This window comes from Amphibalanus amphitrite, unplaced genomic scaffold (assembly GCF_019059575.1).
Source record: "Amphibalanus amphitrite isolate SeventyFive unplaced genomic scaffold, NRLGWU_Aamphi_draft 000034F_arrow, whole genome shotgun sequence".
Taxonomy (NCBI): domain Eukaryota; kingdom Metazoa; phylum Arthropoda; class Thecostraca; order Balanomorpha; family Balanidae; genus Amphibalanus; species Amphibalanus amphitrite.
Window position 1 is genome coordinate 1,139,680 of NW_024881530.1, and position 27,619 is coordinate 1,167,298.

Genomic DNA, 27,619 nt, shown 5'->3' on the forward strand with positions numbered 1-27,619 from the left:
GTCATTGATCCAACTAACATCACTTTATTGCAGCATTTGTTATGAATAGGTCGACGTGTAATGGGCAAAATTCGACAATTGGGGAGTAATAACAGGGGATTCGTAAGAGGGTGCTGCGGTCCGCTATTTTCTCGCTTTTCAGCTCGTTGGGGCTTAGCTCCATTAGAGCTTTTAAAATTACAATATTTTAATGAACCTCTCAAACATGATTAAGTATGTGAAAGTAAAACAAATCTTCGCTTTTTTGGTGAGTCGTCTTATAAAAAATGTTGGCTTTATTTTGGCTGTGTACATCAACACGCAGGTGATCGATTCTTTGTCATCTGGCCTCAAAATATAATTAATTAACATCAATATGTGCACATTTGTATTATGATTGGCACTGAGGCTTAGAACAAAAACGATTGTGTAAAGGGTGTCGGTGAGCAAAGCCTCAATGATTTGGTTATTGTACCATAACTTAAAATGGTAAGCGGATAAGAAAGGAGGTGCTGGAAATGTGACTAATCATGTGGTTAGGTCGGTATGACTTATAAATTTTGTGTAAAAAGTATTGTAAGTGTCAATGTGTGGTCTTATTTTTCAACCTTGAAGGGTGTGTTCTTTCTATTAGTGTTTTTGTTTTGTGATTTTTCAGTTTTTATAGGATGTAAAAGGATTAAATCACTCAAAATGTTCTTGTTTGTTATTTATTGCTTTTCACAATGTTTTACTATCAGTGTTGAATTTAACGAAATCACAATTTACAGCCCTTTCCATGAATTGGGGTTGATAATGTGTAAGATGCTATGATGGCTCACTGTACCAGAGCCACATGTTTTCAGTTGTTTGTCACCCATCTCATCATAGCACACATTTGTACATAGTTTTTTATTTGAACTAGCAACACTGGTTTAAAGCTGAAGCAGCAAGAGAGTGCAAATGGCACTAGCTTGCTTCAGATAGCAAGGATGACTCTCACTCACTCACTCACTCACCTTGCAGATTGAAAATATTTTCTGACTTGTGTTAGTTTTTGATGATGCTCATCATATCTTTTTCAGCTTCTGCTAATATTCTGTCATGGTGCCAGCTCTGGAGCTGTACAATTCACCTCAGAAAACTTTGACAAAACTATAGGTAAGATGTGTGAAATCAGGCCAGGGTGTCAACTGCCAGGTACCAAATATATCTACTCTTCTCTGTCTTGTGATGTTGTATGCTTGATTACACCTATTACAGATGCATGCTAGATAACTGAACTTCTTAGGTCTTATGCTACCTCTCTTGATTTCAGTCTTGTTACATTGCTGCACCAATTTCAATGTCTAACCTATTCATTCACCATTGTGCTTGTTCTGTGTTTTCAGCCAGCACAGAGCTGGTGTTTGTCAACTTCTATGCAGACTGGTGTCACTTCAGCAACATGCTCTCCCCTGTGTGGGACAAGGCGGCCGACCTGGTGACTGAGAAGCTCGGCTCAGACCGAGTGGTACTCGGCAAGGTGGACTGTGACCAGCAGGGTGAGTCTTTTTATAATTAGTCAGTGTTTTGTATGGGCAGATTTCTGAAGCAAGAAACCAACCCCGCAGTTAACAGGCCTTGTTGCAGTAAGCAAGGCTTGTTACAGTCATTGAATCTGACTCTGCCTTGGCATCAAAAGCAGCTGAACTTAGCTCTTGATAAAAAGATGACAGTTTTGAAAAGGTTAGGTGAACCAAAACCTGCTCCAGATATTAAGCAGAGCTTGCTTTTCAGGCCATGAGTTCACTGCACTTTATTGTGATTTGTGAAATTCTAAGTTAATGGGATCAGTTTTGAAGCCCTAATGAAAGGTGTCCATATAGTCGGTGGCATTCCATTTTACTCATTACTAGCTGACTTCACGATCTGCATCAGCATGTTCCCGAGAATTCCCGACAGAAAAAGCTATGCCTTCTTTTCCGATCCATAGGTATATCTTGTATCACATTTTATCTGTGATCTACCCTAATGATGGCCTCGGTGTCGACACAGCGGAGGCAGGTGTTACTGGTCGCTGGTCCATAATGGGGGTGGCAGGAAGGGAGGGGGTGAGGGGTGAATGGGAGCAGCACCGCCGGACCCCAGTTGGTGGTGACATATGGCAGAATTGTCATCGCACAGACCAACACCTGACGCTGCACGGGGCTAGTCGGCTCAAATTCCTATGATAACCGGCTTCACGCTACTGGCATGGAATCCAATGGGCACGGGTTATTTTGTATTGATTGACTTGGATTACTTGTGGGGAAGATTTATTGCCAGCGTGTAACAATGTCGTGCATTTTCATTACGCCTAGGCCTTGGAAGATCCACGCGCTGCGGAGGCTACACTTTTGCTATATAGTACAGCCTCTTGCATGTTTTTCCGCTCTATTGGTCGGTGGCGCGTTAGGGATTGAATGGAATTTGTTCTTGACGTATTTTTTTTCTGAGTCGGCACGTAGACTGTAACTCCTTTGGGTTTGCTCTTTTCTCCACCCGTGAGCGAGGGGCCAATGGACAGTAGAGCCTTTCAAGCTGTACACGTGTATGTTTATTGGCCATTCTTCCCCGTTTACTCTCACTGACTAACTACTCGTGACTCGTGCTACTGATTCCGCCCCTTCCGCCTTAGTCAGCCCCTCACTGACGACAGCCCTCCCCTTCCACCGCTTCCAGACTCGATCGCCTCCCGGTTCCACATCAGCAAGTACCCGACGCTGAAGCTGCTGCGGAACGGCCACCCGGCCAAGCGTGAGTACCGCGGCCAGCGCAGCGCCGAGGCGTTCCTCACCTTCCTGGAGGAGGAGCTGCGGGACCCGGTCAAGGTCATCAACTCGACAGATGACATCAAACAGGTCAGTTGGAGGGGCATCGGCAGCCTAGCTGGTCAGATGTCTGTACAGAAGTCGGTGGGATACCGATGCAGTCAGTTGTACGGCCCTCCAGCAAAAGAGTGGTTGGTTAGGCTATGTGCTTTTGGTGTAATAACTTCGAATGACAGAGACACTCCTGTAAAATGACTCAATAGAAATGAGAAAAGGGGTTGTGCACACACTTCGGCAATGGTTATCAACAGCCATAAGACGTATTCGTCAATACAGATCGCTATTTTGATGTTGGCAACCAACCACTTAATACCTGGAGGGCCGTACCTGGTGGGATTTCGGCACCAAGCACAATGCCTAGGCTTGTGAGGTAATGTGCTGTAGTAACGTGGGATTTCGGCACCAAGCACAATGCCTAGGTTTATGAGGTAAGGTGCTATAGTAACGTGGGATGTCGGTAATTCGAGGACCCTGCTCGGTTCCCTTTCCAGTCTCTACAAATATGGCCTGCCTGCCTCGCCTCAGGCCACTCTGTTGCCCTGATTTTGTTACCGAGTTGTCCGCGGGTGGTTATCAGTCGCCCACTACTCTCCTGACTGGCTATTACTGCTGTGTATGGGGAAGCGGGAAGGATGTGTGTGTGGGGGGGGGGGGGGGGAGGAGAGGGATTATCGATCCGATCTGGTCCGGTTCCTGCGATGTAGTTTACACAGTTGGACTGGGTGTGCCTACGGCGAGGGGGTAGGAGTTACATGTGGCGAATGAGCCGACCGATACAAATATCCGCAGACATTTTGACATTTTCAGTGTTGATTGAAATATCGGTGATGGTGAATGGCACAAGAAACTTGAAAATATTTTAACGATAAAAATGTTTGGATGGTAACATTACAACATAAAACGTGATCTCGTGTTTAAAGGGACCCTCCCACCTTCAAAAAAGTTTATGAATTGGCATGAAAATGATGTCGCTCGGTTAAGAAAGAGCGAAAACGAATATCTACCAAATTTCACCGAAAAATATTCACCGGTTTTCAAGATATTAGACTTTTACTTTTGTTTACTTTTTTGGAATCTCCGCCGTTTCTAGCGACTTTATTTTAGAAGTGCGGCGTTTGCGGCAGATGTTGCGCGCAAATAGCATATACCACCGCGTGCTACAAAACGTTTTAGTCAAACATTTGAAAATCGTTAGATATCTGCGCTGACGTCACACATTCAGAGGGGTATTCCTAAGCATTAGCCCCTCTGAATCAAAATGCTGCAATTTTGAAATTCAATATTTCCGATTTAAGGCATTTCTCGATGTTGTGAGTGCCGAAACCGGTAATTGTGAGCCAGGGACCCCATTTTGGCTATCTCAACTCAAATCTAATGTTAAGGTGGGAGGGTCCCTTTAAAGAACATGTATTGCATGTTGATGGAATGGCCCTTCCTGGCCTGCTCTGTATTTGAGCTGCCATTAAACGAAAATAATAGGTCATTAATTCTATCAGGCTCCCTGCTACTTCTATCGACGTGTTTTGCCGGGACCCCGGGAGGATTCCTAACTTCAAACACGTAGTTTGTGTTTTCATTGTAGCGCATAAGGGTGATCTTTACCGTTAAGCTAGTCATAGCTGCGGCCTTATTGACAGCCCACGTTCTGTTAACGTCATGTATTCGTCGCGTAGCCGTCACCCGCCTCGACCTTTCAGCCGACGCCGTGTGAATCAGCAGGCGTTGTCAGTTTTCCGTATGTGTTTGATGTCAGTCAGTCAGCTATCGGTTGTATTTGACCGGTGGTGTGTCAGACTTCGCTCTTAGTCTGACTGCCGGTATGCGAGTCATCAGTCTGAGTTTGGCGGCGTGCTACTCATCAGACTGTGGCTGGTCTAGTATCAGTCCGTGGCACGACGCTTATCTTATATGATTACAGTTTACACACTAACCTTATCACTCTGTCTTTGTTTAGTGTGCGCTGTTAGTACCTTATCGTGACGTACTTCCCAGGCTGCACAGTGAACAAAAACAACATTCTGATTTTGTCACGCCGGGTGCAGCCACACAGCCTTTCCTCCATGATAGCTTTCTCCGACCCTCACCCCCCCCCCCTCCACGGTCCACCGGATGTGCCCCCTGGTGCCGGTGCCCCTCCCCACTGGTGCCGGGGCCCATATTTCGGGTGTCCGCCGGCCGGTCGGGCGGTGTGGTGTCCCGTGGCCCGGGTGACGGGTGTGACTGGGCACCCGCCCCGCCCCGCCCCGCCCCGCCCCGCTCCGCCCCGCTCCGCCCCGCTCCGTCCCCCGGGAGACACTGTATAACCGATCAATGACTGCCTGCACCGGTCACCCCCGGCCGGCCGACCGGGCGCGACCGTGACCGTGGGCTGGCAATAATCCCTCTCGGGAGGAGTGTTCTCTCAGGTGGCACTCAGATTGTTTTTCTGATATGTAATTATGTAGATGATCGGTTGTTTATGCTGAGTGCGTGAATGATGTTTTCGGATTGAAACACTGATCTTCAGATTCCTTCAGCGGAATGATAAAAACGCGTACACACGCATTATTGATCTATTATTGTGATGTGCGGATAAGGGGGGCTTTGAAAGCACAGTATCAGAGGTTGCGTACCTAATGCGTTTGGGTAAATGGGAGGACGGTGGGTTTCTCGTTCGATTGAGGTGGTTGTGCGATGCATGTGCATTATGGAGAAGGTAGATGCGGGTCAGTTTTGAGTCGCCATATTCTTCAAGGCAAACACGCTTATTGACACACTGTTTGGGCGGAATGACAGTAAAGGCGACAGAGTTGGCGTAAGAGGTAGCTGGTACATTGATGGCTACCACTTACATTATTTGACCGGGACAGACTAGACCGTCGTACCTACGCGGTTGTTTGCCTGCTCTACGCATCGTTTTTCGCTGTAAGGAGCGTTCAGCTTCGCAATGATGGGTTAAGATCTACAATTTACTTATCGTTGATCATTGACCCGGTTTTCGTATGTCGTTTACCTATATTTGGGTACATTAAATATCTACGTCTTTTTCATTATCATCCTACAAACAAAGCGTCATGATGGTCATTCATTGGAAACTGCGTGCATGGTTCGTTGCGGTCATAATTGTAATTAGCCGTAGTTTGTTAGCTGAAGTTGCAGCACTACTCATTGATGATTATTGGTAATTCACAGTGCCTTATTGACGTACCGACATAGCATATTCGAGATGGCTTCCTGCAATTGGCTCGGAGGATGGAGATGGTCGCCACAGGTCTTGATCTGCCCCAAACCCCCATCACTTACCAAGCTCACTGCAGCCTTATATGACGATACCGATACCGGTTCAATTGACGACGACTCTCACCACCATATTTTTCCGTCCGCAGGAGAAGAAGGGTCAGGTGATTGGCTACTTCGACAGCCGCGAGTCGACCAACTACCGCTCGTTCGAGAAGATGGCCGCCGCGCTGAAGGACGAGTGCCACGTTCTGGCTGGGTTTGGAGACCAGTTCCGGCACATGCGGCCGGCCGGCGAGGACGCTGTCATGGTCAGAAAAGCGGGCTCGACTGAGGACATCACCCACCCGGCCCTGGATATCATGAACACACAGAAACTGACCGACTGGGCGCAGCGGGCCTGTGTACCGTTGGTGAGTTGGGGCGGAAAGGGAGGTCGAACGAAGTGTTCGGCGCTGTTTGGTGCTGCATTGACTACTGCATTTGTTATAATTCTTTCCTTCTTCTGATATTTCACAGTCAGCGGAAACTTCATCTGCAGCATATTCCTCATATGCTAAGATATTTCGCTATCGCGCCAACTCACGCAGAATCTATCGCTGATGTGTTTCTAATATTTGTCCGTCTTTTATATGTCTACGTGCTTAACCAAGGCGTAAATAATTTTATGGTTCCCTTTCACCTGTCAGATCTGTAATTTCGGCCGCCGTATTTCCACCATAGAACCCAACGGTAGGCATAGTGCTCTACAATGCACCGTTTCCCAGGCTTGACCGAAATGCACTATGGACTCATGGCTAGCCTATACATTTCACGTGTCATTCGCTGTATGGGACATTGTCAGTGCGTTGCTGGTTTCCGCCACGTATAATGAGGTTTCAATCAGCTCCGCGCTTGTCATTATGTTGTTGCAACGCGTTTCGCATCCGATCGATAGCATTTATGCTCCTCCGCGTTTGTCAGACTTATCCGTCATTAATTATGGATGGCGTTGCACAATACGCACGGTCCTTTGCCTTCCAAACCCTTCTGCGCTGCCAAAACAGCGGAAACTAAAGCCGATTGGGTTAGGGAAGATTGTATCAGTGACTTTCCGTTGTGCATGTTGTGCGCTATGTCGCTGCTTATTTTAAATGCTGTTTGTAAGATCCAGCGCCTCAGAATAGATTACATGTCATCATGTCAAATATCAAAGACAACGTTCATTGGGCCGACACCCTCATGTGACGTCATTTTGACATCACCCACCCCAGGTACGGGAGATCACGTTCAGCAATGCCGAGGAGCTGACTGAGGAGCGCCTGCCGTTCATGATTCTCTTCCACAAGCCGGACGACACGGAAACTCCGCAGCGGTACGCCAAGGTGGTGGAGCAGCAGCTCTTCTCGGAAAAAGGTGCGTCAAGAGGCGGGAAGGGGTGAATGGGAAGAAGGGTACGTGAGTGGGTTGGGATTGAAACATACTGTAGATGGTCACTGTCTCATGGTCAGTCTCTGGTTGGGTAACGTTTGCGGCATGGTTGAGCAGATTGCCAGTGAAACATAGCAAATGATGACGTCTACTGTTCATGGTGTGGAGCTAGCAACACTGGCCAGCACATTTGGCAGGCACATGCCCCGGCGAGTGTCATGCCATCGATCCTTACATGTGTGCAGTCGGTATGCACATTGTTCTTGGTCAATACCGGACCATAGAAACCCCCGCCACTGCCGCCTGGCGTGCTCAGCTGTCACCGCCGTCTTCCTTCCATCATCGCTACCGGAAGTGGACCACTTCCGGCCCGCGTTTTGCCCATGTCTCGCCCTATCGAGATCGCGTCCATAGACTTGTCAGTGTGCTGCCATGGAACAATGGAATCGTACCATTGCGGCGTACTGGGGTGTAGCAGCGTTAGGCTATTAGCGCACTGGCTCAATAGGCGTGGCTTAAAATAGACCGTGCGATGTAGTGAAGGCATTGTTGTGGGAACTACTGAGATCAATTAGACCACTGGAGGATATGTGGTAATCGACATATGGATGCCTAGCGCAGTTTCGCGTACACTGACTGCTCATGTCTTGACGGTTTGAGGTCTTCCATGGCTGTCTTCTCTAGAGTGGAGTGTGCTTGTTGTCAGTTGTGGTGTCTCTTGATGTGCCGTGTTCACTGGCTGGTGTGCACCCATGGCTAAGAGCTTCTGGGGATCGCCGCGATACGACATTGAGCGACGCTCGTGGTTATTCTGAGAACGAGATCGATGAGCAAACATTGTGACTTCGTGAATCATCATGCCGCCTTTGGCTCCTTTCTCACCTAACGCCACATAATAATGCTAGGAATGCAGCACAAGGTCCCGTTCTAAGTTGAAGCTCCGATTCGGTTGTTGTGGTGGGGAATATTCGAAGTATTACAGCTTGATGATAGTGAAAGAAGTCAACATGTCAACACGTTTCCGTGTTTCGGAATCACGTTGAGTTGAACTTTTCCGCCACAATTGTTGTGTCCTAGACCTACAGGTATTCAGAGAGATATGCGTAAACGCAAACGAAAAGTGCAAAGCGTTGTGTCTGATAGGGGATCAGGGGCTGCGGACGACATAATTTTCTTGTTATTTTCTCTCGCGCCCATTGAGCCGGTCATATAATCAGTACTACTATGTTCTGTGACACTCATACCCCCACTGGTATTTCACAGAGGGCATCAATTTTCTGACTGCCGACGGACTGCAGTTTGCCCACCCTCTGCATCATCTGGGGAAGAGCAAGGACGACCTGCCGCTCATCGCCATCGACAGCTTTCGGCATATGTACGTCTTCCCCGATATCAAGGTAAGGAGCGGATAATGATGAGGGGGGGGGGGGTGGAGGATGAGAAGGGATGAGACGCGGGAAGCCCAACGAACACAACGGGTTACTTTCTGTTGGTGTACTTTAGGTTTATCATCACCTCTTTACTACGTTTGTCATCAAAAGGCATACTACCGATTGGAAATCACGCTAGTGAAAGCCGATTATGCTCATTTATTTCTTTCGTAGTTTCGGCTGTTGATCCAATAAGCGCTGTTGATATCGTGGCGCTGTTGCGATTGCGTCATTTCTCGTAAATTAGAGTGACGTTCTGGATTATTTTCCTCTCTAGTGAGCCTCTTGTTTTCGTTAATCGAACGGATATCAACTAGGGAGCAATGCCTTGTAGGAGCCATTATGTCGTATGGTATCCATCTAATGGGGTTTTAGCAACCAACAAGCGTTCACTGATGGGTTGTTAGGAAATATGGCAATGAATGACCATAAAACTCATTAACTTTGCCGATGTTCGATAAGCCATACGGTCACAACAGCTATTTATTGATGCAAAGTAATCGAACCCATTACTCAAATACCATACCTTAAGTGGAACTGGTGGCTATGCTGAGCAATGAGTAATTCTCGTCCCCCGTTTCACACTCAGGATATGGAGACTCCCGGTAAGCTGAAGCAGTTCATCGACGACCTCCACTCGGGTAAACTGCACCGCGAGTTCCACTACGGGCCGCAGACGCCGGCACCGGCCGTACCGGGCACCCATCCGACCACGCCGCCGCCCACCTCACCACCCGAGTCGGTCTTTAAGAAGCTGGGCCCGTCACAGAACCGCTACAGTCTACTGAAGGACGAGCTGTGATCGCAGAGCGCGACTAATCTAGGGAGCGGGTTTTTGGACAGGACTAGTCGAACCGTCGGCAGGTGGTGTGAAATGCGTGAAACGCAAGAGGCTGGTATATATCGGTTAACGGGATACAGTATTCGATCGGCTGAGGTGAATAACTAGACGACGTGCTTGGAGAATGGAGATGCATCTTGTTTTCCCTCAAAGCTGTATTGGAGTCTTGGAGTCACGATGGCAATTTATTTGGATGTGACTTGTGATGATGCCGAATAACTTATATGAGCTTGGATTCCTGGTCGTAACCCGACGGCCTATCAATGGAGTCCCCGGTACGGATCATACCGCCGCGTTTTGAACGAGCACGAGTGCTTAGATTAGTGAGTGAGTTGGAGTGACAACTGCCAGCGGGCCTCTGTTTGGCCCGCGCTCTAACTGAGCTGCACCGCTCTGTGTGGGGTGCCGGGCGGGTCTGTTGACGCACATTTGGGGTGTGATGGGATGCTACTGTGTCTGCTGAGTTGTGTGACTTCTCTTGGCCTGAGCTCTTTGGTGGCGGGAGTTTTCTGCACTGCTGGGGGAAGTTTCCTATAATTGCTGTGGTTGAGTTTTGTTCCATGGCTCCTTGTCTACAGCCGGATTCAAATCGAAGCATCAAATCGATGATAAATTGCTGTGCGGAAAGCAGAAGCGGATATAAATTACATTGTATATTTATCATAAATATATTGGATCAATATTTATATGCGGACATTTTATAAGCAAAAATCGTTTGTGCATGCTATTTTTGTACGATGTAACCACATCTCTGCTGTACCCAATCTCTTCTATCCTTGCTAAATGGACCGTCTCCTCACTGCTGGCCGATGAAAGGCGACTGGTGGCGGCGGCGTCATTCACTCCGGCTCCGCTCCTGCCGAGCACGGCTATTGAACGGGCCGGCACCGCCCTGGGTGCGCTGCCGTGGCGTTCAAAGGCGCTGTGTAGGCGTGCCTGGCGCGGTGGCGGCGTGAGATCTGTGCAGGCGCCCAATGCCCGGCTAATACAGGTGGTCGCTTTAACCGTGCCGTTCGGCGGTATCTCGTGCTGCCGCGAGTTGAAAGCGCGCTCAGCAACTAAGGTTACAATATCATTTGAGCCTAATTGTTTCCATCGCTCTTCTATCCTACCGCAAATTAATATGAGAAAACCTTTCATATTCGTTTCGCCAACAAAAACCTTTTAACCAAACCGACCACTCCTTTCGTGCGTACTTTTCCATGCGTGATTTCCTCTCTGGGTCAATGCCAGCCGATTTAGTTCAGGCTTTCGCACCCGCCGCCCTTCCTCACGGCATACCTCCGGATTAACCCCGTTTTGGGTGACACCTGCCCTCCGTGGCTCATGGCCGCACGCTGACCCGGCCGACTGCTTGCTCCGCGGGCAGTGAGCGTGAAACCGACCCGTTTATAAAAGAGGACGACGCTTCGAAAGCTTCGTTAGGAGTGATATAGCGCATAGGCGCCGCGCTTTTCCCAAAGGTATTGTTATCAGTTCCGTGCACAGTCGTTTTATGGCCCAATGTGATGTTTGCACTGTGTTACTTTAGAAGGTGGAAGGTTTGAATTTGTTTATCGAGGGTCCATGTGTTTGTTTTTGTTGTGTTGATCATGCGGTTAATTTGACCTACTGGGATCCCAATCAAATAGAAATACAATCATTTCCAGCTGTGTTTTGAATGGTATTTGGTAAGGTGAATGACGAGCAAGAATGCTGCGGCAACATCAGATAAACAGAATAACACTGAGCTATGACACTGACACTCCTTTGGATAGAGGGGCCGTTTATAACAGAGATATCATGCGCGGCAGTCACGTAGTTGATCGTGCTAACAGTCATGAACGCTGCTAGATGCGATGTGCTAAAAGCAAGTGAAAAAGTAGTAGCACAATTGATGCGGTTGCTTAATTGTACCGGGCATCGCAATTTGTTCGATGTTCCGCGATAAACGCTCGACTGACGGGGCTACAACTGCGAAGTAGTGCGGCACAGTATAATTCAGGCGCACCGCAGCAACGCCATCTGTGAACGAGCATGCGAGCTGTGAAGCACTGCGGCACAGCATCGTTCAGGCGCGCGTTAGCAATGCCATCTATGAACGAGACTAAAAGTTGTCGGGCACTGCGGCACAGTATCATTCAGGCACGCGTTAGCAACGCCATCTATGAACGAAACTAAAAGCAGTCGGGCACTGCGGCACAGTATCATTCAGGCGCGTGGCACCAACGCCATCTACGAGCGGGAATATAAGTTTCACTGTTTTGCGGCATAGCGTCATTCACGCGCGCGGTGCCAACGCCACTAAATGTGCGCGGGACTATGAGCTGTAGCCCGTGTAGGTATTAGTGCATTGTGTTCCGGGCTGCGGCACAGTTTCATTCTGGCGTTTCAGGCGCATCATGAGTGTGAACGAGAGGCCGGATTTTTCGTTGAATGTAAGATAGAGCGGAAAAGGCTATCACCTAAAATTACGCATAAGTCCTCCCCTCTCAGTCTCATCATTATGTCAACCATCATTTAATCTCCCCTCCGATCAGCTCCTCCTCCCTCACTGCCGTGTCGTCGGCGCGGCGGCCGGTGGCCGCTGCCCGCTGGGCACCAGCCCGCGGCCGCCGCCGGTGCCGGCGCCTCAGGCGTTGCCCGGGGGCGGTGCTGGTCGGTGGGTGCCTGGAGACGCGTGCCCCCGGCGCTCCTGGACGGGCGGCGAACAGTGCCGGCCAGGCTGGCGCCGTGTGGCGGGGACACTGAGCCAGCCACGCCACCGGATATGGAAAGAACTGTCTGAGGTAGGTGGGAGTTCTGGTTTCATACACGGTGCATTTATGTGTAGATCTTAACTTATAACTTCCGAAACGTCCACGACTCCACAGTTTAACACAGTTGTGTTTACACCGTGTTGTCATTTGTTTTATGGTTGAAACATTTGCATGCATTTTCTTTTGATTCGGCATTTATATTTAGATGCGTCTGATTATCGATAAGATATATCTTTATAAGCTTGATGTTTTCATGCATACAGTGAAATTTGGTGCCCGCGACACTAAATCTCTTTTTTCAACTCTAGCTGAATTGCAACATTAGGCGACATTATATTGCGACATCATGCAGTGCCAACCTAATCAAATATTTTGTTTTGCTTTCAGATCAAGAGCTTTAAGAACGAACCGTTTATTTTCAGGAGCGGGATTGTATTGTCATTGATCGTTCCGTCCGCTTGTGTGAGAGGCTGCCACTCCAGGGACAATATAAATAGGTACTCCGACAATTTGCATCTGCCTGAGACTTAATTATCTTTACAAAAATACAAGCCTTTTAAAACTAGCATGCAATGTGTATCATCAGCTGCCCTGCGCCTGCAATGGAAAACGTCAACGTAATTGGTGACATTCGCCGGCTGTTCCGATGGATGAGGATGAGGAACACCTGTTTTATCTGTTTTATAAGTCATGTTTTACTTCGAACGGATGTAAAAGCAAGTGTCTAGTGCATCGTTTATCATACAGAACATGCAAAATGTCTGATCAGCTACTTCGTATCTCATTTTTAAACTATCATTGATCTCTTTAACCTAAAAAAGGCAAGGAGTTCGCACCCTGTGATTCCTAAAACACGCTTGTAACGTGCAAGCGTGGTCAGCGTTATGTTTATTGATACTTGTGTGTTAAACAAAAACAATGGCGGTGATAGCGACAATAGAAAAATGTTCTTATCAATAAAACGATAAAACGTTAAGTGAATGGCAGTTCTTTGACTGGCAGCTGGCAGCTGTTCCTAATGCTTCCATGAAAAAGCATGACGCTTGACGATAGGTAATAGCCGTTTTCACGACGGCCATCTGGTACACATTTGGTGCAGATCAGGCGCAGATTTGGTCAAATCAGGTTCAGTGTGTCTCTTAGTAGATATCAGCTAGGTTTGCACTAATTGCTTATATGCCTTCATTGTCATATTAACAGAGAGCATCATCGATTAAAACACTGAAATAAACTCATAAAATAAAGATATTTGCTGTAAAAGAGATTAGGTGCAGATTTGGTCAAATCAGGTGCACTCACCGGATAGCCCGTCGTGAAAACGGCTGAAAGGTATTACTTTGCTACCAATATTTGTTAGGTGCACTAGCAGACCCAGTGAGAGCTCAGTATTGAACGGCTCTGATAGTGCTACGGGAAGCTCGTTGACTGAATATCAAACGTTCCCTGGTGCCAGCTTTTCTATATATCCATTTAAAATTAAGCCTGAATGGCCAGTTTGTTGCTAACTTTTGAACAGCTGCCGTTTACGGGGCCGCTTAAAACTCGACTAATTGAAGCTAAAGCTGGCTTGCCGTCAGGTGGCTCAAAGTGGTTGGCACTGGTGGTTGATCCATCAACAAATGCAATCAATATGGCCGAGGTCAAATGCAGCTCCTGTCGTTGTTTTCGCACGCACCAAATACGAGAGCTCTCCGTGCAGTGAATTTAAGTCGCATAACACGGTGATGAATAATGCGTAAATAAAAATGACTGTCGAATTCCTTTAGCATCGATGGCATAAAAATATCAAAACACACATTGTAAATAGCAGATCAACGATGCTTTGGTAGCCATTATGAATATAAAAACAAAATGGCTCCAAACATCGGTGGGGATTCAAATTGGACGGCGTAAGTACAGTTTCAAATTCGGGTGCCTTTACGATTTACATTATTTACGACATTAACGTTACCTTGGTGACCCAAATTCATAATTTTGACGCCATTGCTCCATTGCCATTTCTTCTACTGCCACTAAGTGCATGAACCGGCGCCGTCTTGCACACAGATCAATATCAAATTGCCCCTGCTGGTGGCGGGTCATTGCGCGGGCCTTTGCAAAGTCGTCGCTGTTCCCTGCAGCGTAGGGCGGTGCAGTATGGCAAAGTAAGCGCCATCAGGCCATGTGGTAGTTCAGCGCTCGTTTGATAAGCACCCAGCGTCCTTTCGACGTCCGTTCTTTATAGTAGGTCGCGACGTTCCACGCCGCGCTTGACGCCAACTGGCATAAAGTTATTGTTTAACGCGGCTCCCACAAAGGCGAAACGTTATGATCAGCGAAGTTATCGTTTGCTTTTATTGCCCTGACGCACTGATGTTGCGTACGCTCACTAACATTCTGTCTCCTATATTGACCTGACCTCACCGCGTGACCTCGTCATCTGACCGAACCTGACGGGGTCAGATTTTACCTAGCCTGACCCGACCTGACCTGACCCGACCTGACCTGACCCCTCAGCTGCGTATGCGGCTGTCTGGTGGCTGAGCGGCTGACCTGATCTGACCTGACCTCTTAGCTGAGCGAGCGGCTGAGCAGCGGCAGCGGCTGACCTGAGCTCAGGTCACCATGGGCTGCTGCGGCGCCGCCACTCGGGTGGAGAGTCTGGGCAAGGATGGAGCCCCGGTGGAGCTGCCCTGCAAGGACCGCTCCGTGCGAGACCTGCCCTGTCTCGTCATCTTCATAGTGTTCCTGGTCGGAGGGGTGAGTGGAAACTAGCAGGGCGGTGTGGCGATGAAAAAGTAACTCACGTTTTCGGTTTTGATGACATTTAGTTAGTGCATTTATCCAAACAGTCTAAGTTTGCAGTTGTATATTGAGAGAAAATATGACTAGCTTGGCAGCTTATGCATTGACGACTGTCCTGAGCATGGCCGTGAGGACTGAGGAGGCTTCTACCTAACTGACTAAGTGATTCGACGTCATTTCATGTATTTCTGGATGAGCTACTTTCACCTCTTCTTTTTCTATCTCTCCCTCTCTCGTTGCCTTTTTCATTCTGCTGCTTGTTTCTGTTTTCTTCCATGATTTTCTCCATTTTGTTTGTTTGTTCCGACAGATCCTCGGGATGTGCGTCGTTCTATCGGAAGGCACTCTCAAACGAATTATCAACGGCTACGACAATTACGGAAACGTCTGCGGTATGAAAAATAAGCCCATCGACAAGGTCTCAGAGAGCGGAAGGGACTACTCCAACAAAGGGTAAACAGTGTACTGAGGCGGCATGAATTGCCAGTTCCACTACCTGTAGCAGATTATTGTCTTAAATTCTGACATCAATCTGCGTAAAACGTGTTTAGAGATCTTTCTAAGCTTCTATTGTTATTGCTATTGTTGCTTATGATTGAGAGTACGTTAACCGCTGAGCCAATGTAAGCCCGATTCATTTGTCATTCGTTAGTTGTCAGACGCTTTATTTATTCCGCAGGTATAACTCGTAACGATTTACGTATGTTCTGAAAATAATACACCACGCTTTCAGGATATTACAGATATCAACCCCCTTGGGCGCTCTGGACTTGACGAGAGCCACGGCCGACTTTGGACCAAATCCTTTCCACCTGTCAAACCGAACATGTAGTGACAAGTGTCCGAGCGACCGAGGGTAAGTGGCTAACGACGCAGCGAGTGGTGCGACGTGTGCACACATATGGCTGTTCAGTTCCGTGATTATTTGACTCCCTGATGACTTGACCGTCATTGACTATGACTTGCATTTTTTTTTTAATGATCATTCAAAATGGTTGTTCAAGTAAGGTTTTAGTTTCAACTTAAACTTTTCGAAATGTTGTTAACAATTTTTGAGCACCAGTAACGTTTATATAAGAATGGTAGCTACTGTATATTTAAAAAAGGTTTAACTTTTTGCTGTTCCACGCTATTTTTTAGAGACTGAAATGCAGCAAATGCGTCAACTACCTACCTTTCGGATAAGTCCAAAGCCCATTTTTGCAGGACTGACCATATTTTCCATCACCTCTCTCGTTCTTTCAGGGAGCGCATCATCAACTACTGCTTCCTCTCTGGCTCGGCCAGCTCCGAGTCGAGCGGCAACTCGTCCGACACCTCCGTCAGCAGCACTGACTTCATGGGCGCCTCGTCTCTGTTCGAGGGCATCTCGCGCGACCTGCAGGCCGCCTGGCCAGAGCTGGTCGGCATCTGCGCCATCGCACTCGGTGGGTGGCCGCCGAGAGATCTGGATTGTCGAGAAGCGGAGATCCCCGTGGGGTTTATGATATAACGCTGAGCCGAATAAAGTCGGAGTGGGCTGGACAAGGCTGGTTCCCGTGAAGATAACGTTCTAGGATGGGTGGGGTCAGGGTGGCAGTGGACGTTTGTTCAGGTGACTGACAAATACCAACCATGAATAGCCAGCCACGTTATTGATTCGCGCCTGGCGCTGTCTGATTGATGAGTATCGTGCGTCTCAGCGACATCCAATAGTCGGCTGATAGTGCACATACACGTACATGACGTGGTGCAGGCTGATCACCATTGGTGCGTGCTGGTGTTGCAGCGCTGTCCGTGGTGCTGCTGGTGATTCTGAGGTTCCTGGCGTGGCTTATCGTTTACCTGGTGGTGGTCATAGTCATACTCGGTGCTCTGGCCGCAACTGGGTTCCTATGGTGAGATCAGCACGCCTCGGGGCCTTTTGCAGTGCGTGGGGAGAATTGCACTGTGGCGCAATGGTTTATTTGATGTAGTGAAATTTCCTTTGAATTACATATCATATTTAATATCTGGCATTTTTATTTGTACAGCGAATGCGTGAGTGCAGAGTGAGGCTGGTTAAATGACTTGATAGATTCTCAGATTCTCAGATTCTCAGATTTATTTGTGCATTACCTCATTTAGAGTATTGTCGCACATCGTTTGAGCAGTTCGAACAGGGATGATCGTATCGTTGTCGTACATAATCTTGGCACATTCATAGAAACATCACCATTTGCATCATACGCATTGCTGACAGGCTTAAGATACAAGTATCAAAATACAGATAGCAAATAGCCGTTTTCACGACGGGCTCTCCGGCGAATGCACCTGATTTGACCAAATCTGCACCTAATTTTTTTACAGCAAATATCTTCATTTTATGAATTTATTTCAGTGTTTTAATCGATGATGCTCTCTGATAATATAACAAAGCAGGGATATAAGCAATTAGTGCAATCGTAGCTGACAGCTGCTCAGAGACACACTGAACCTGATTTGACCAAATCTGCACCTGATCTGTACCAGATGTGCACCAAATGTGTACCAGATGGCCGTCGTGAAAACGGCTAATATAAATTCAACATTCAAACAGCACGGTAACTTTCATGCCAGTTGTAAGTTGCTACCTAGCGATACCTAGTCTACCAATATGGAAGAAGTCCAGTAAAGGATGTCATTGACGAAGCTTCTTTGCATTCGTCTGGTAGGCGATTCCACAGTCGTATCGTGATTAGAAAGAATGAATGTTGGAATGTTTGCATTGAGCTAAGTGGCTCTATGAAGTTGAGTGGATGCCGTATATTTGTTTGTAGTGTTTGTGGGTGAGTGGTGGTCAAATCGACGACATTGTGTTTGATTTTGTGTATAAAACATTGTTACTTTCTCCTATTCTGCAGTGATGGCCAGTTTAAATTTTTAACAGTTGATAGAAGGGATTTAACATATATAATACCAGTAAAACGCCTTTTGGGCGAAGAACGAGCGAGCGAGATAGTGAGCCCTGCACGTCGGAAGACCGAGAGGGTACTTCCAACGGGCTTGTGCAAAGCACCATTCTAACCGGTCGCTAGCGTTGTGCCAAATTTGAACGCAATCGGCGCAGCCGTTCCTGAGATCTGGAAGCGGCATTCTGCACGTGCGCACGTGCAAACGTGGTCCAAACTGACTTTTGCACGGCACCCTACTAACCGGTCCCCAACCGTGTACCAAATTTGAGCGCAATCGGCCCAGCCGTTCTCGAGATCTGGGAGCGCACCCTGCACGTGCGCACGTGCAGTAGCACCCTAACCGCAACACATGGCAATGCATTGCCTGGTGGGTGCCTACCTGTATGCCAAGTTTCAGCGAAATCGCCCCAATAATTACCGAGTTATTGAAATGGGAACAAATTTGGCACCTCTTCATTTTGTATTTTGCACGTGCAGTGGGGGTCACTCACATAGATCAAGAGTATCCGACCTCTGGTAGAAGGGATGCAGCTACCCTACGAAAATTACCGCAACACAATCGCCCAAGCAGCTGCTGAGATATGAGCCTCTCAAAATCACTACTTTTGCAAAACAGCTTGAACACCCCTGACTATTCACGTGGCACGTGCCACGACGGTCACTGAGATGCATCAAAAGTAGTCAATTACGGGGTAGAAGGGATGGGGCTACCCAGCAAAAAAGACCGCAGACCAATCGGTCCAGCGGTTGCTGAGATATAAGCCTCTCAAAACCGTTACAGGCCGGGCCGGGCCGCTCATACTGAGATTTTTCCGTTATATTGAAAAGACTTCGCTTCGCTCGCTGTGCTCGCTCGCTCGTAATAAAGCTATGACTCCTTGGTTCACGATAATTACGGGTAACCGTGCTTCAGTCGTTTTTTATGCTCGTTTCATATCTAGGCAAACATTGTGATTATAGCAGTATCAACGAACTAAGATTTTTGCTTTGCACAGGTATCAGCACATCGACTACAAGAATGAAGCAGAAAAATCGTCAAGTGTTACGATAAAGAACATACGAAATTCACAAGCACAAGCCTTCTTAATTTATGCAATCATTGCATCTATCTTGACGGTACGGACATAGGTACTCAATCCTGTGAATATTGCATATAAATACCAGCTAATGCACTTAAATATGAACTTATTAAGAACTAAACAGCGAATATTTATCTAAAGTTTTCGTGGCTTAACTAATTTGGATTAAGTTAAGATTCGTGTTCTTCTTTACCACTGGAACAAAAATGATCACTTTTGCTATTACGTTCCTCGTTTTACAAGTTGCTTTTCAATTTGTTTATTTGTTTTATTTCCCTCTCCTCTCCGTCCTCTCTCTCTCTCTCTCTCTCTCTCTCTCTCTCTCTCTCTCTCTCTCTCTCTCTCTCTCTCTCTCTCTCTCTCTCTCTCTCTCTCTCTCTCTCTCTCTCTCTCTCTCTCTCTCTCTCTCTCTCCCTTCTTCTTCCTTGGCTAATAATATCTTATTGCTCATTAGTTGCGTGACCAGCACAGTTGACTGAACCTGCTGCTGGCTGCAGCTCCTGCTGCTGATCGTGCTCTTCATCATGCGGAAAAGAATCAAACTGGTGACCGCCCTGTTCAAAGAGGCTGGCAAGGCCATCCAGGCCATGCCGTTCCTGCTGCTACAGCCACTGATTGTGAGTAGATACCAGAAGCGTTATATTCGCCATGCCGTGTTTTTTTTTTCTTCTCTAGCCTGTAGGTACTTCTGAAGTCTGAACGATGTTTTTTTGTCCATTTCTCTGCCGGTAAACGTTAATTAAACATTTTTTTCACTGGATTTATTTCAGTCACATTGGGAAGAGTTCTGCTGCTTAAGGCTACATACAACCTTTGGCTACAACTTAACTGATCTTCTCATATGCTTTCCTTAAAGTTCCCTGCTCGAATGATATAATGCGGGCATTAAAACAAGGATTAACGATGCAACAGTGCAGTTGAAACAGTGCATTACAACGTACCAAATTATGTGCTTTTGAATTATACTCTGGTATCCCTCTACCACATATTAAAAGCAAAATATTATATGAAAAAATCAACAGTGCTCCTACCCAGTACTTAGTAGTCAGTACTCACACGTCGCGGGATTCCCGGGATTGCCCCGACCCCCTGACCAATTGGGTAGCTGTCCCCAAGGCCGTATAAGAGGCTCTCCCTACTGAGCTCACATTTATCCGTCGCCATGTTGCCATTTACACTGTTGCACCGTTACAACGAGACAAAGCGGCGTCAGAGCCGCCTTTTTGAGAATCTTAACGACAACGACCGGTACTAACTCGAGGTAAAGGGTGCCCGGCTTGGGCGATTGGCGACCCATGACGTCATTAGTGACGCACGCACGGGTGCCTGTCAATACCGGTGGCTGAAATGATAGGCCTGCAGACATTCCTTCTTGACGACAAGTTGCATCATCTGTGAAAAATTACTATGTTGCATCATGCAAGGCCGACAGAAATGCTTTAATGCGCCAGGTGTTGTTCATGAGGTGACAGCTGGTAAAAGAAATAGAAATCCGGGGATCATCGAAAGTTTTATGTCCATGAACAGTTGTGTCTCTTCCAGCCCAAATTGAACACGAGCTCTTTTCAGTATTGACAACGGGACAAAGAGCCACGCCACACCTACACATAGAGCTTCACAACGGCCTCACCGTTCAATAAGCAGCTGAATACGACCTTCTAAGTCATGCCCCAGCATTGTCCAAAGAACTGATGTTTGCTTAGTGAGTGGAAAGTTTGCTCTTCACGAATATTGATCTTCGACTAAATAATCTCGAAGATGCCATTCCCGTTGATGAGAATGAATAGGTAGTTATGGCCATGACAGAAACTCATTTTTATTGAAGTCGATCGTTCCATTAATTATGCTTCACTGTGAATGACCTCCATAATTGGCGTAACAGGCGGACGTCGTAGCTCAATGCCGAAGCCATAAAATATTACAGTAGCAATAAACCGTAATGAAAAATGACCAATAACCATACTGATTCCACATTCGTCCTCTGGTGGACTCTTCATAAATGTCACTTCGAGCGCTATGCTCTGTGGTAAAAACGGTAAAAACGGCCCTAACAATACTTTTGCACTCAACAGCGAGAAGATTGTTTTAAGCTTTCAGGCACATCATTTCCCAGGTCGTCTCGGTGATTAACTGGTAGCAACTCATGACAACAATTGCAACGATCCCCTACATTTTCCAGCTTTCTGTCCGTCAGATCACCGGTGTCTTATGAGTGATAGCGTGAGATCGCCTTAAAAGCGGCCAAGGTTCTTGGCAAAGTTGCCACGCAACTCTGTCACGAAGACGGTCACATGCTACACGCACCGAAAGGCGTTCAACCGGCAACACACAACAGCCCATTATTATTAAAGTTTTTTTTTGTTATTTCCGTCTAGCTGGGCACTGAGATACCGTTTCATATCTGTCGATCTAGTATAGCGATTTGTATTCATGTTTATTGGTTAGCATTTGATCGTTAGATTAATTATACCATACGTAAGCGTTGTTTCCAGGTGCTCGCCGGTATGACCCGCTGACTCCTGTCGGCTCTGTAGTCTGTACTTTCGCCTTCTGTGCCATTCGCAGACGTTCCTGGTTCTGACCATCACACTCTGTGTGTGGGTGGTCGTCGCCCTCGGTATCGAGTCGATGGGCACGCCCGTTCCAGGAAAAGACTCTGGATTTGTCTCGTTCCACGCGACATCGACCATGGGCGTAAGTGTGCGATGCGTTTACAGACTTTAGGGTCATAAATAGGTGCAGCATCCATTTTGTCATTATTTTGCAGGATGTCTTTATTTCACCATGCTGGTTATTTATGCTAATCGATTGAATCGATTTCATAACTGATTGCGCTTCCTATTATGAGTTATGACATTCATGCGAAGCGATCATCCCTCCACTTCAGCCTCTGAGATGTTAGGCTGTCCCGCATGGCGAGCAGTCACTGCGGCACAGTCTACACCGCCGCGCCGCAGGCGGCTGCACCACTATAAACCGCCGGCCCACACCGACTCGGGGCGGTGCAGGCCTGACGCGTACCCCAGCCGGCGGCAGCATAGCGTGTTTGCCTTGATTTCTGTCAGTCACAAAGCCATCGCGTCAGGGACGACTCGGCGCGCCGACTGGGGGTCGTCTGGCAACCAAATACACAGCACAGCAAGGGCCACTGGCCGGGGCGGTCTGGCGCAATCGAAGTCGGGGGACACTGGTAGGCCCGGCTCGCCCGTCCCCACGGCGTTATAAGCCCGGTGCTGAAACGTCATTGGAATGGGAGGGACACTACAATGCAACGCAGTGGGTGCGGTCATGTACCTTGAGGGCAGAATATCGATCTAGATGTTAGATTAATCAAACAAGCAATTGTTTTGGCCTGTGTGTACAGTCGTGTACAGGTTGATGGTCCCCTACTCTTTATCCACCGGGTTCCTATGGCTCAGCATTGGCAGCAGCCGCCTGGTACCGGTAGGCTGTGCCGCATGACCCGAGAGTGAAGCGGCACAGCCTACCCACACTGTATGACACCGGCTCGGGTCGCCTGATAGAGCGATTTGACCGGACGCTGCGTTACACCGGCTGGGGGGAGGGAGGGGGGGGGGGTAAGGGTCAGGCCTGTCTATTTGGCTCGGCTCGGTGGATGAGGCGGGCTGGAGTGTGGTGTGGGGCGGGGGTGATGTGAGGAGGGAGTGAGCGGACCTGGGGCTGGGTGTGAGTGGTCACTTGTCGCGTAGAACCGATCGTAATCCACCGTCCAAAAATTCGCTTTAGAGATATTCACAAAACCCAGGGGGGTTCAAACACCCATCTCCCAATTGTGGGGTGCGGAAGGACAGGTAAGGGTCCATACGGTCTCCTCGTGAATTGCAGCAAAGAAAGAAAACTGACCTGTCACCAGATAATCTTTCTGAAAAGGGGACTAATCGCATAGCCTCGGACACAGAAATAAACATCCAGCACGCGAAGCGTCTCGAACCGGGCCTCTCACTACCGGTCAGTTTGACAGCCTAGCACTCATACGCTGAGCTACACCGGATGGTGGCCACGGCCGGGGCAAAGTCTGGCCGGGCGGGCGGCGGGGCCGGGAGATCGGCAGCAAAGTCAATGAATGTTTTTGTGGTTGCGGGCGCCGGTCGCTCTAGCTTGGTGGAATGATGATGGATCATTGGCAAAACTTTCAATGTGGAGTCCCGGTTCGAGCCTCATCGGGGCTCCAGCTACTTTTCCGAGTTAGGATCTGGTTTGATTTTAGTGGTTGCGAGCCATTTATACGGTTTTATATCTACATGTCGATTGTCGATTGATTGATTGATTCATTCATTCGTTCATTTAATACATGTCGACATTTAGCATACGAATTGACATCCAGGATCAACCCGATCAATCTACCATTTTCATAAGCGTATTGCCTAAATTATCATGCATATATGTGGCACAAGACCTATGGTTGCCTCGATACCGTGCCAAATCACGTTTTGCACAATGCACAAGTAAATTATATTCGCTGAGTCGTCCGTGCATTGTGCTTAGCAAAAACAGGAATGCAATTGTTAAGCGACGCAAAATGTGCAATGCAGCAAGTGACCACACACACCCGCCCAGCCCCCATGGTCCACCAACACGCCCCACACCACTCGCCAGCCCACGCCAACCACCGAGACGAGCCCCTCCCCCCGCGCTGGTCTGACGCGACAGCTGGTCTACAAAGCGCTCCACCCGGCGACCCGAGCCGATGTCAAACAGCGTGGGTAGACTGTGCCGCTTCACTCTCGGGTCATGCGGCACAGCCTACCGGTACCAGGCGGCTGCTGCCAATGCTGAGCCATAGGAACCCGGTGGATAAAGAGTAGGGGACCATCAACCTGTACACGACTGTACGAAAAGTAGATTAATGAATGGTGCGCACGATGGAGCAAGTGGGACTTGCCTGACCTTTTCCTGTTTTGTAGGCGCTCGACGACATTGCCGCCATGGTGGGTTGAATTAATAAATAGGTAATCGTATGGTGTAAATTGTAAATGCATATCTGCATATTTAAATTGCATAATGCATATGCTATATATCTGATGCGAATAAATCAAATAAGATTGTTTTTAAACGATAAAATTATTATTGTGCTTGGTGCTCAAACATACCTACACAAACATCATGAGACTTGCTATCACTCAGAAAGATATATACCTACCTGTAATTGTAGATATACGTACCTGTTGTACACCATGCCATAAAATACCTAGTCATCAACATTAAATCGAGATGGCAGGGGACGATATAATATTTTTGTTTTTGCAATAAGTACGCCACAACGAAATGATGCGTCTGGTTGAATTACGTTTGTTCGGATACGCTCCTTACATCGCTCTGCATGTAACAAGCTGCCTAATGCTGGACATTGACCAATGGTGTTGTGTTTGGCAGTTTTTCCGGTGGTACAACCTGTTTGCGCTGTTCTGGATCTCCCAGTTCATTCTGTCCTGTCAGGACATGGTGGTGGGAGGCGCCATCAGCAAGTGGTTCTTCACACGGTGAGGGCGGCTCTCCTCTTTTATCATCTTCCTAGGGATAACGTTTTGTGTGTCCGCTTACACAGACTAACATTTTTGTGTCGATATGCAACCATGCCAGCATGTCACGCATAATAATAGGGTTTACGTTTCATTTGGAATGACATTGAAATGGATAACTCGCTTGATGCTTAATTTAGTTCTATAGTTCATAATTTATTCGTCGCTCTGACGACACATTTGTTAGGTAAGATTCTAGGACCGTCCCAACTCCCAAGCATTGTAGGTTGCAGAGTGCAGGGTGATTCATTCCACTTGTCCGTTGCTTGCCGCACCTGAAACACCGTTTACTCTTGCTAGTGCTGAGCGATCGTCTGTTCCATGTCTCCAGGGACAAGTCGAAGCTGGGCAGTCCGATTCTGCTGGCCATCAAGAACACTCTGTTCTACCACTTGGGCTCCGTGGCGCTCGGATCGTTCATCATCGCCGTCGTCAAGATGATCCGCTTCATACTGAAGCGCCTGCAGAAACGCATGGGCCAGAACCCCGCCATCAAGGCAGTCTGCTGCTGCTGCCAGTGCTGCATCTGGCTCCTCGAGAAGTTCCTCAAGGTCCTCAACAGGAACGCCTACGTAGAAATCGGTCAGTGTCTAGCGAACCGACATTGCTGATTATTTTTATATCCTAATGGAAAGGTAAAAAACATAATTACCATTCGGTATATCCAATGTGTCAATATCATTATGAACTCTGCTAGTTTAAAATCACCTAATAAACTCTGCGTACTTGCCGTCAAACATTTATCAAATTGTGTATAATCGATCCCACCCCCATTTTCCACAGCCATTCACGGCTACTGTTTCTGCAAAGCCGCCCAGCAGGCCTTCGGCATCATGGCAAGGAACGCACTGCGCGTGGCCGCCATCAATAGCATCGGCGACTTCGTGCTGTTCCTCGGCAAGGCGGCCGTCACCGTATCCACCGTCTTCATCGGGCTCGAGATCATGAAGGTCCGTCTGAAGCCGACACTCCGTATGTTTAGGAAAACGGCGTCTTTGCCGAACCATGGAAGAGCTATTAATGTCCTGCCTAAGTCATAAGAGTTACACGAAACTTGTATTTCCAACGAGCTTTAGCTTTCAAAAGCCCGAGAAATTTCAAGGCATTCGAGTTCCGAGCGTCAGTAAATTTGATCGTTCACCTAACTCGATAATTATTACAAATGCAAGGCCTCTTCAGAAACTACCAATACATAGGTAGAGTTTTCGTGTGCTGTGGACGCTGACCTTTTCTTTGTTGGTGCCTCAGGGTCGCCCAGATGTGCCGGGAAAATACGTTGTCGTCGCCATCGGTGGTGTTTTCGCCTACATCATTTCCTATACGTTCATATCAATATACGAGGTAACTACTCAAGCTTGCAACCTATCGAATGACCTCAATATATTTTCTGTAATGGCTTTAGCGGTTCGTATTTAATGCAGTGTCTCACTGTTAGATCGGCGTTCATTTTTCCCAGCAGACCAGCAGCCATTTGATGACCATCGCTCCCTTTCAGTACGATGCAAAATATTCGAGCTACTTGTCTAAAGAACATATATTTGCCATGTAAACTTGCTATGTCTTTTACAGATGGCAATTGACGCACTGTTCATCTGCTTCTGCGAGGATTGTGAACTGAACGACGGCGTCAGCAAGCCCTACTACATGAGCAAGGGACTCATGGCAAGTGCACCGCTCCTTGCCCTTTTTGGAGAATTGCTGCTAGCGAAAACTAGGCTGTTCCTTATGTCTCAACTTTATGTATTTGTAGCTCTAATGTTTTACTGACAAGTAAAAAAGAAAGTAGTTATTTGTTTAGAACGACGCTGGATCCCTATTGACACTGACACTGTCTCCCCGTGGACACTGACACTGTCTCCCCTTGGACATCGATTGAGTTAGATTATGTTGCTCTCAGCTCTCCCAAGACATGCATGTACGATAGGCCTTGAATGCAAAAATGCAATATGAGACAAAATACTAAAGTGGGCTCTGTTTATATCGCCTTACAGGAGCTGGTGCAAAACAGCAAGAAAGCTCTGGCCGAGCTGAAGAACAAACAAGAAAAGAAGCCTCCATCTGCTCAGCCAATGTTTGTCAGAACAGCCCAGTGATCGCAAAGCTCAAAGATAATCTTAGTTTTAGATATGGCATCTGGCTGCTTTCGCAATGCAGTTACCCCTGCCAGTAATGTGGCTACGTTACTAACAAACGTTCCAAAAGTCGGCGAGGGTGAGCGCCAGCTGACGGCCATAGAAGCGGCCTTAAATAAGTGCCTTCAACATAGGCGAAGTGTTATTTTTAGAGGTGTTTGTTAGAGCGTACTAAAGGAGCATTTTAATCGCGCCTGATATCCAAGACCCTTTCCGTGATTCAAACTACTGTGCAAGCTCTACACCTGAGTCGTGGAAGTGTGATAAAATAGCATAAGACATTACCTACATAACCATCACGAGGAACATCGTGCTGAACGTGTACACATTGTAGACATTATTTAGGTATGTTCAGTAAGCCACGTCATATTTATGTTGAAGCCAACTTGACGATCTCACTTACACACATAACGTTTGTGTGTTGATTTTACAGAGCTTGGTCTTGCCCTGCTATGCGTGTACGTCTATCACCATGATTCGTTTATGATTTGACTAATAAACTGATCAAGCTAGTACTAACTTAACATCGTCTTTATCAATCGAGATGAAAGGGCAGATGTGTCTTAATCAATCTGTTAGTTCGGGAGGGTTAGACGGCTAGTCCCCCTCCTTGTGAATTTATTTATTTGCAATAGTGTCCAGTGTCCACCACCTGGAAAATTTTCTCACCTTTATGGCAATTGTAAAGCATAAAGAAAGCACCGCTGGATTTAGAAGACCCGTGTGT

The 27,619-nt window shown here is 47.5% G+C and overlaps 2 protein-coding genes across 3 annotated transcripts; both read left to right on the forward strand.

Annotated features, from left to right (window-relative positions):
- Positions 1–11,355, forward strand: LOC122369516 (endoplasmic reticulum resident protein 44-like). Of its 2 annotated transcripts, none has more exons than XM_043344316.1 (8): positions 1–247; positions 1,044–1,119; positions 1,350–1,502; positions 2,662–2,840; positions 6,176–6,439; positions 7,280–7,421; positions 8,700–8,833; positions 9,456–11,355. In XM_043344316.1, exons 1-8 carry the CDS (start codon positions 191–193, stop codon positions 9,666–9,668), a joined length of 1,218 nt encoding a protein of 405 aa, XP_043200251.1. In that variant the 5' UTR covers positions 1–190; the 3' UTR covers positions 9,669–11,355. The 2 variants fall into 2 exon arrangements, with proteins under 2 accessions (XP_043200251.1, XP_043200257.1); XM_043344322.1 differs by having other exon boundaries at positions 61–468.
- Positions 11,356–12,265: 910 nt separating this feature from the next.
- On the forward strand, positions 12,266–27,416 carry LOC122370437 (choline transporter-like protein 1). The gene is made up of 15 exons (XM_043346078.1): positions 12,266–12,475; positions 15,000–15,184; positions 15,540–15,682; positions 15,963–16,085; positions 16,475–16,656; positions 16,998–17,106; positions 19,137–19,257; positions 19,718–19,837; positions 21,786–21,914; positions 24,615–24,721; positions 25,092–25,342; positions 25,544–25,710; positions 26,009–26,101; positions 26,330–26,422; positions 26,752–27,416. The coding sequence occupies exons 2-15, from the start codon at positions 15,050–15,052 to the stop codon at positions 26,851–26,853; spliced, it is 1,875 nt and encodes a 624-aa protein (XP_043202013.1). The 5' UTR covers positions 12,266–12,475; positions 15,000–15,049; the 3' UTR covers positions 26,854–27,416.
- Positions 27,417–27,619: the final 203 nt, after the last annotated feature.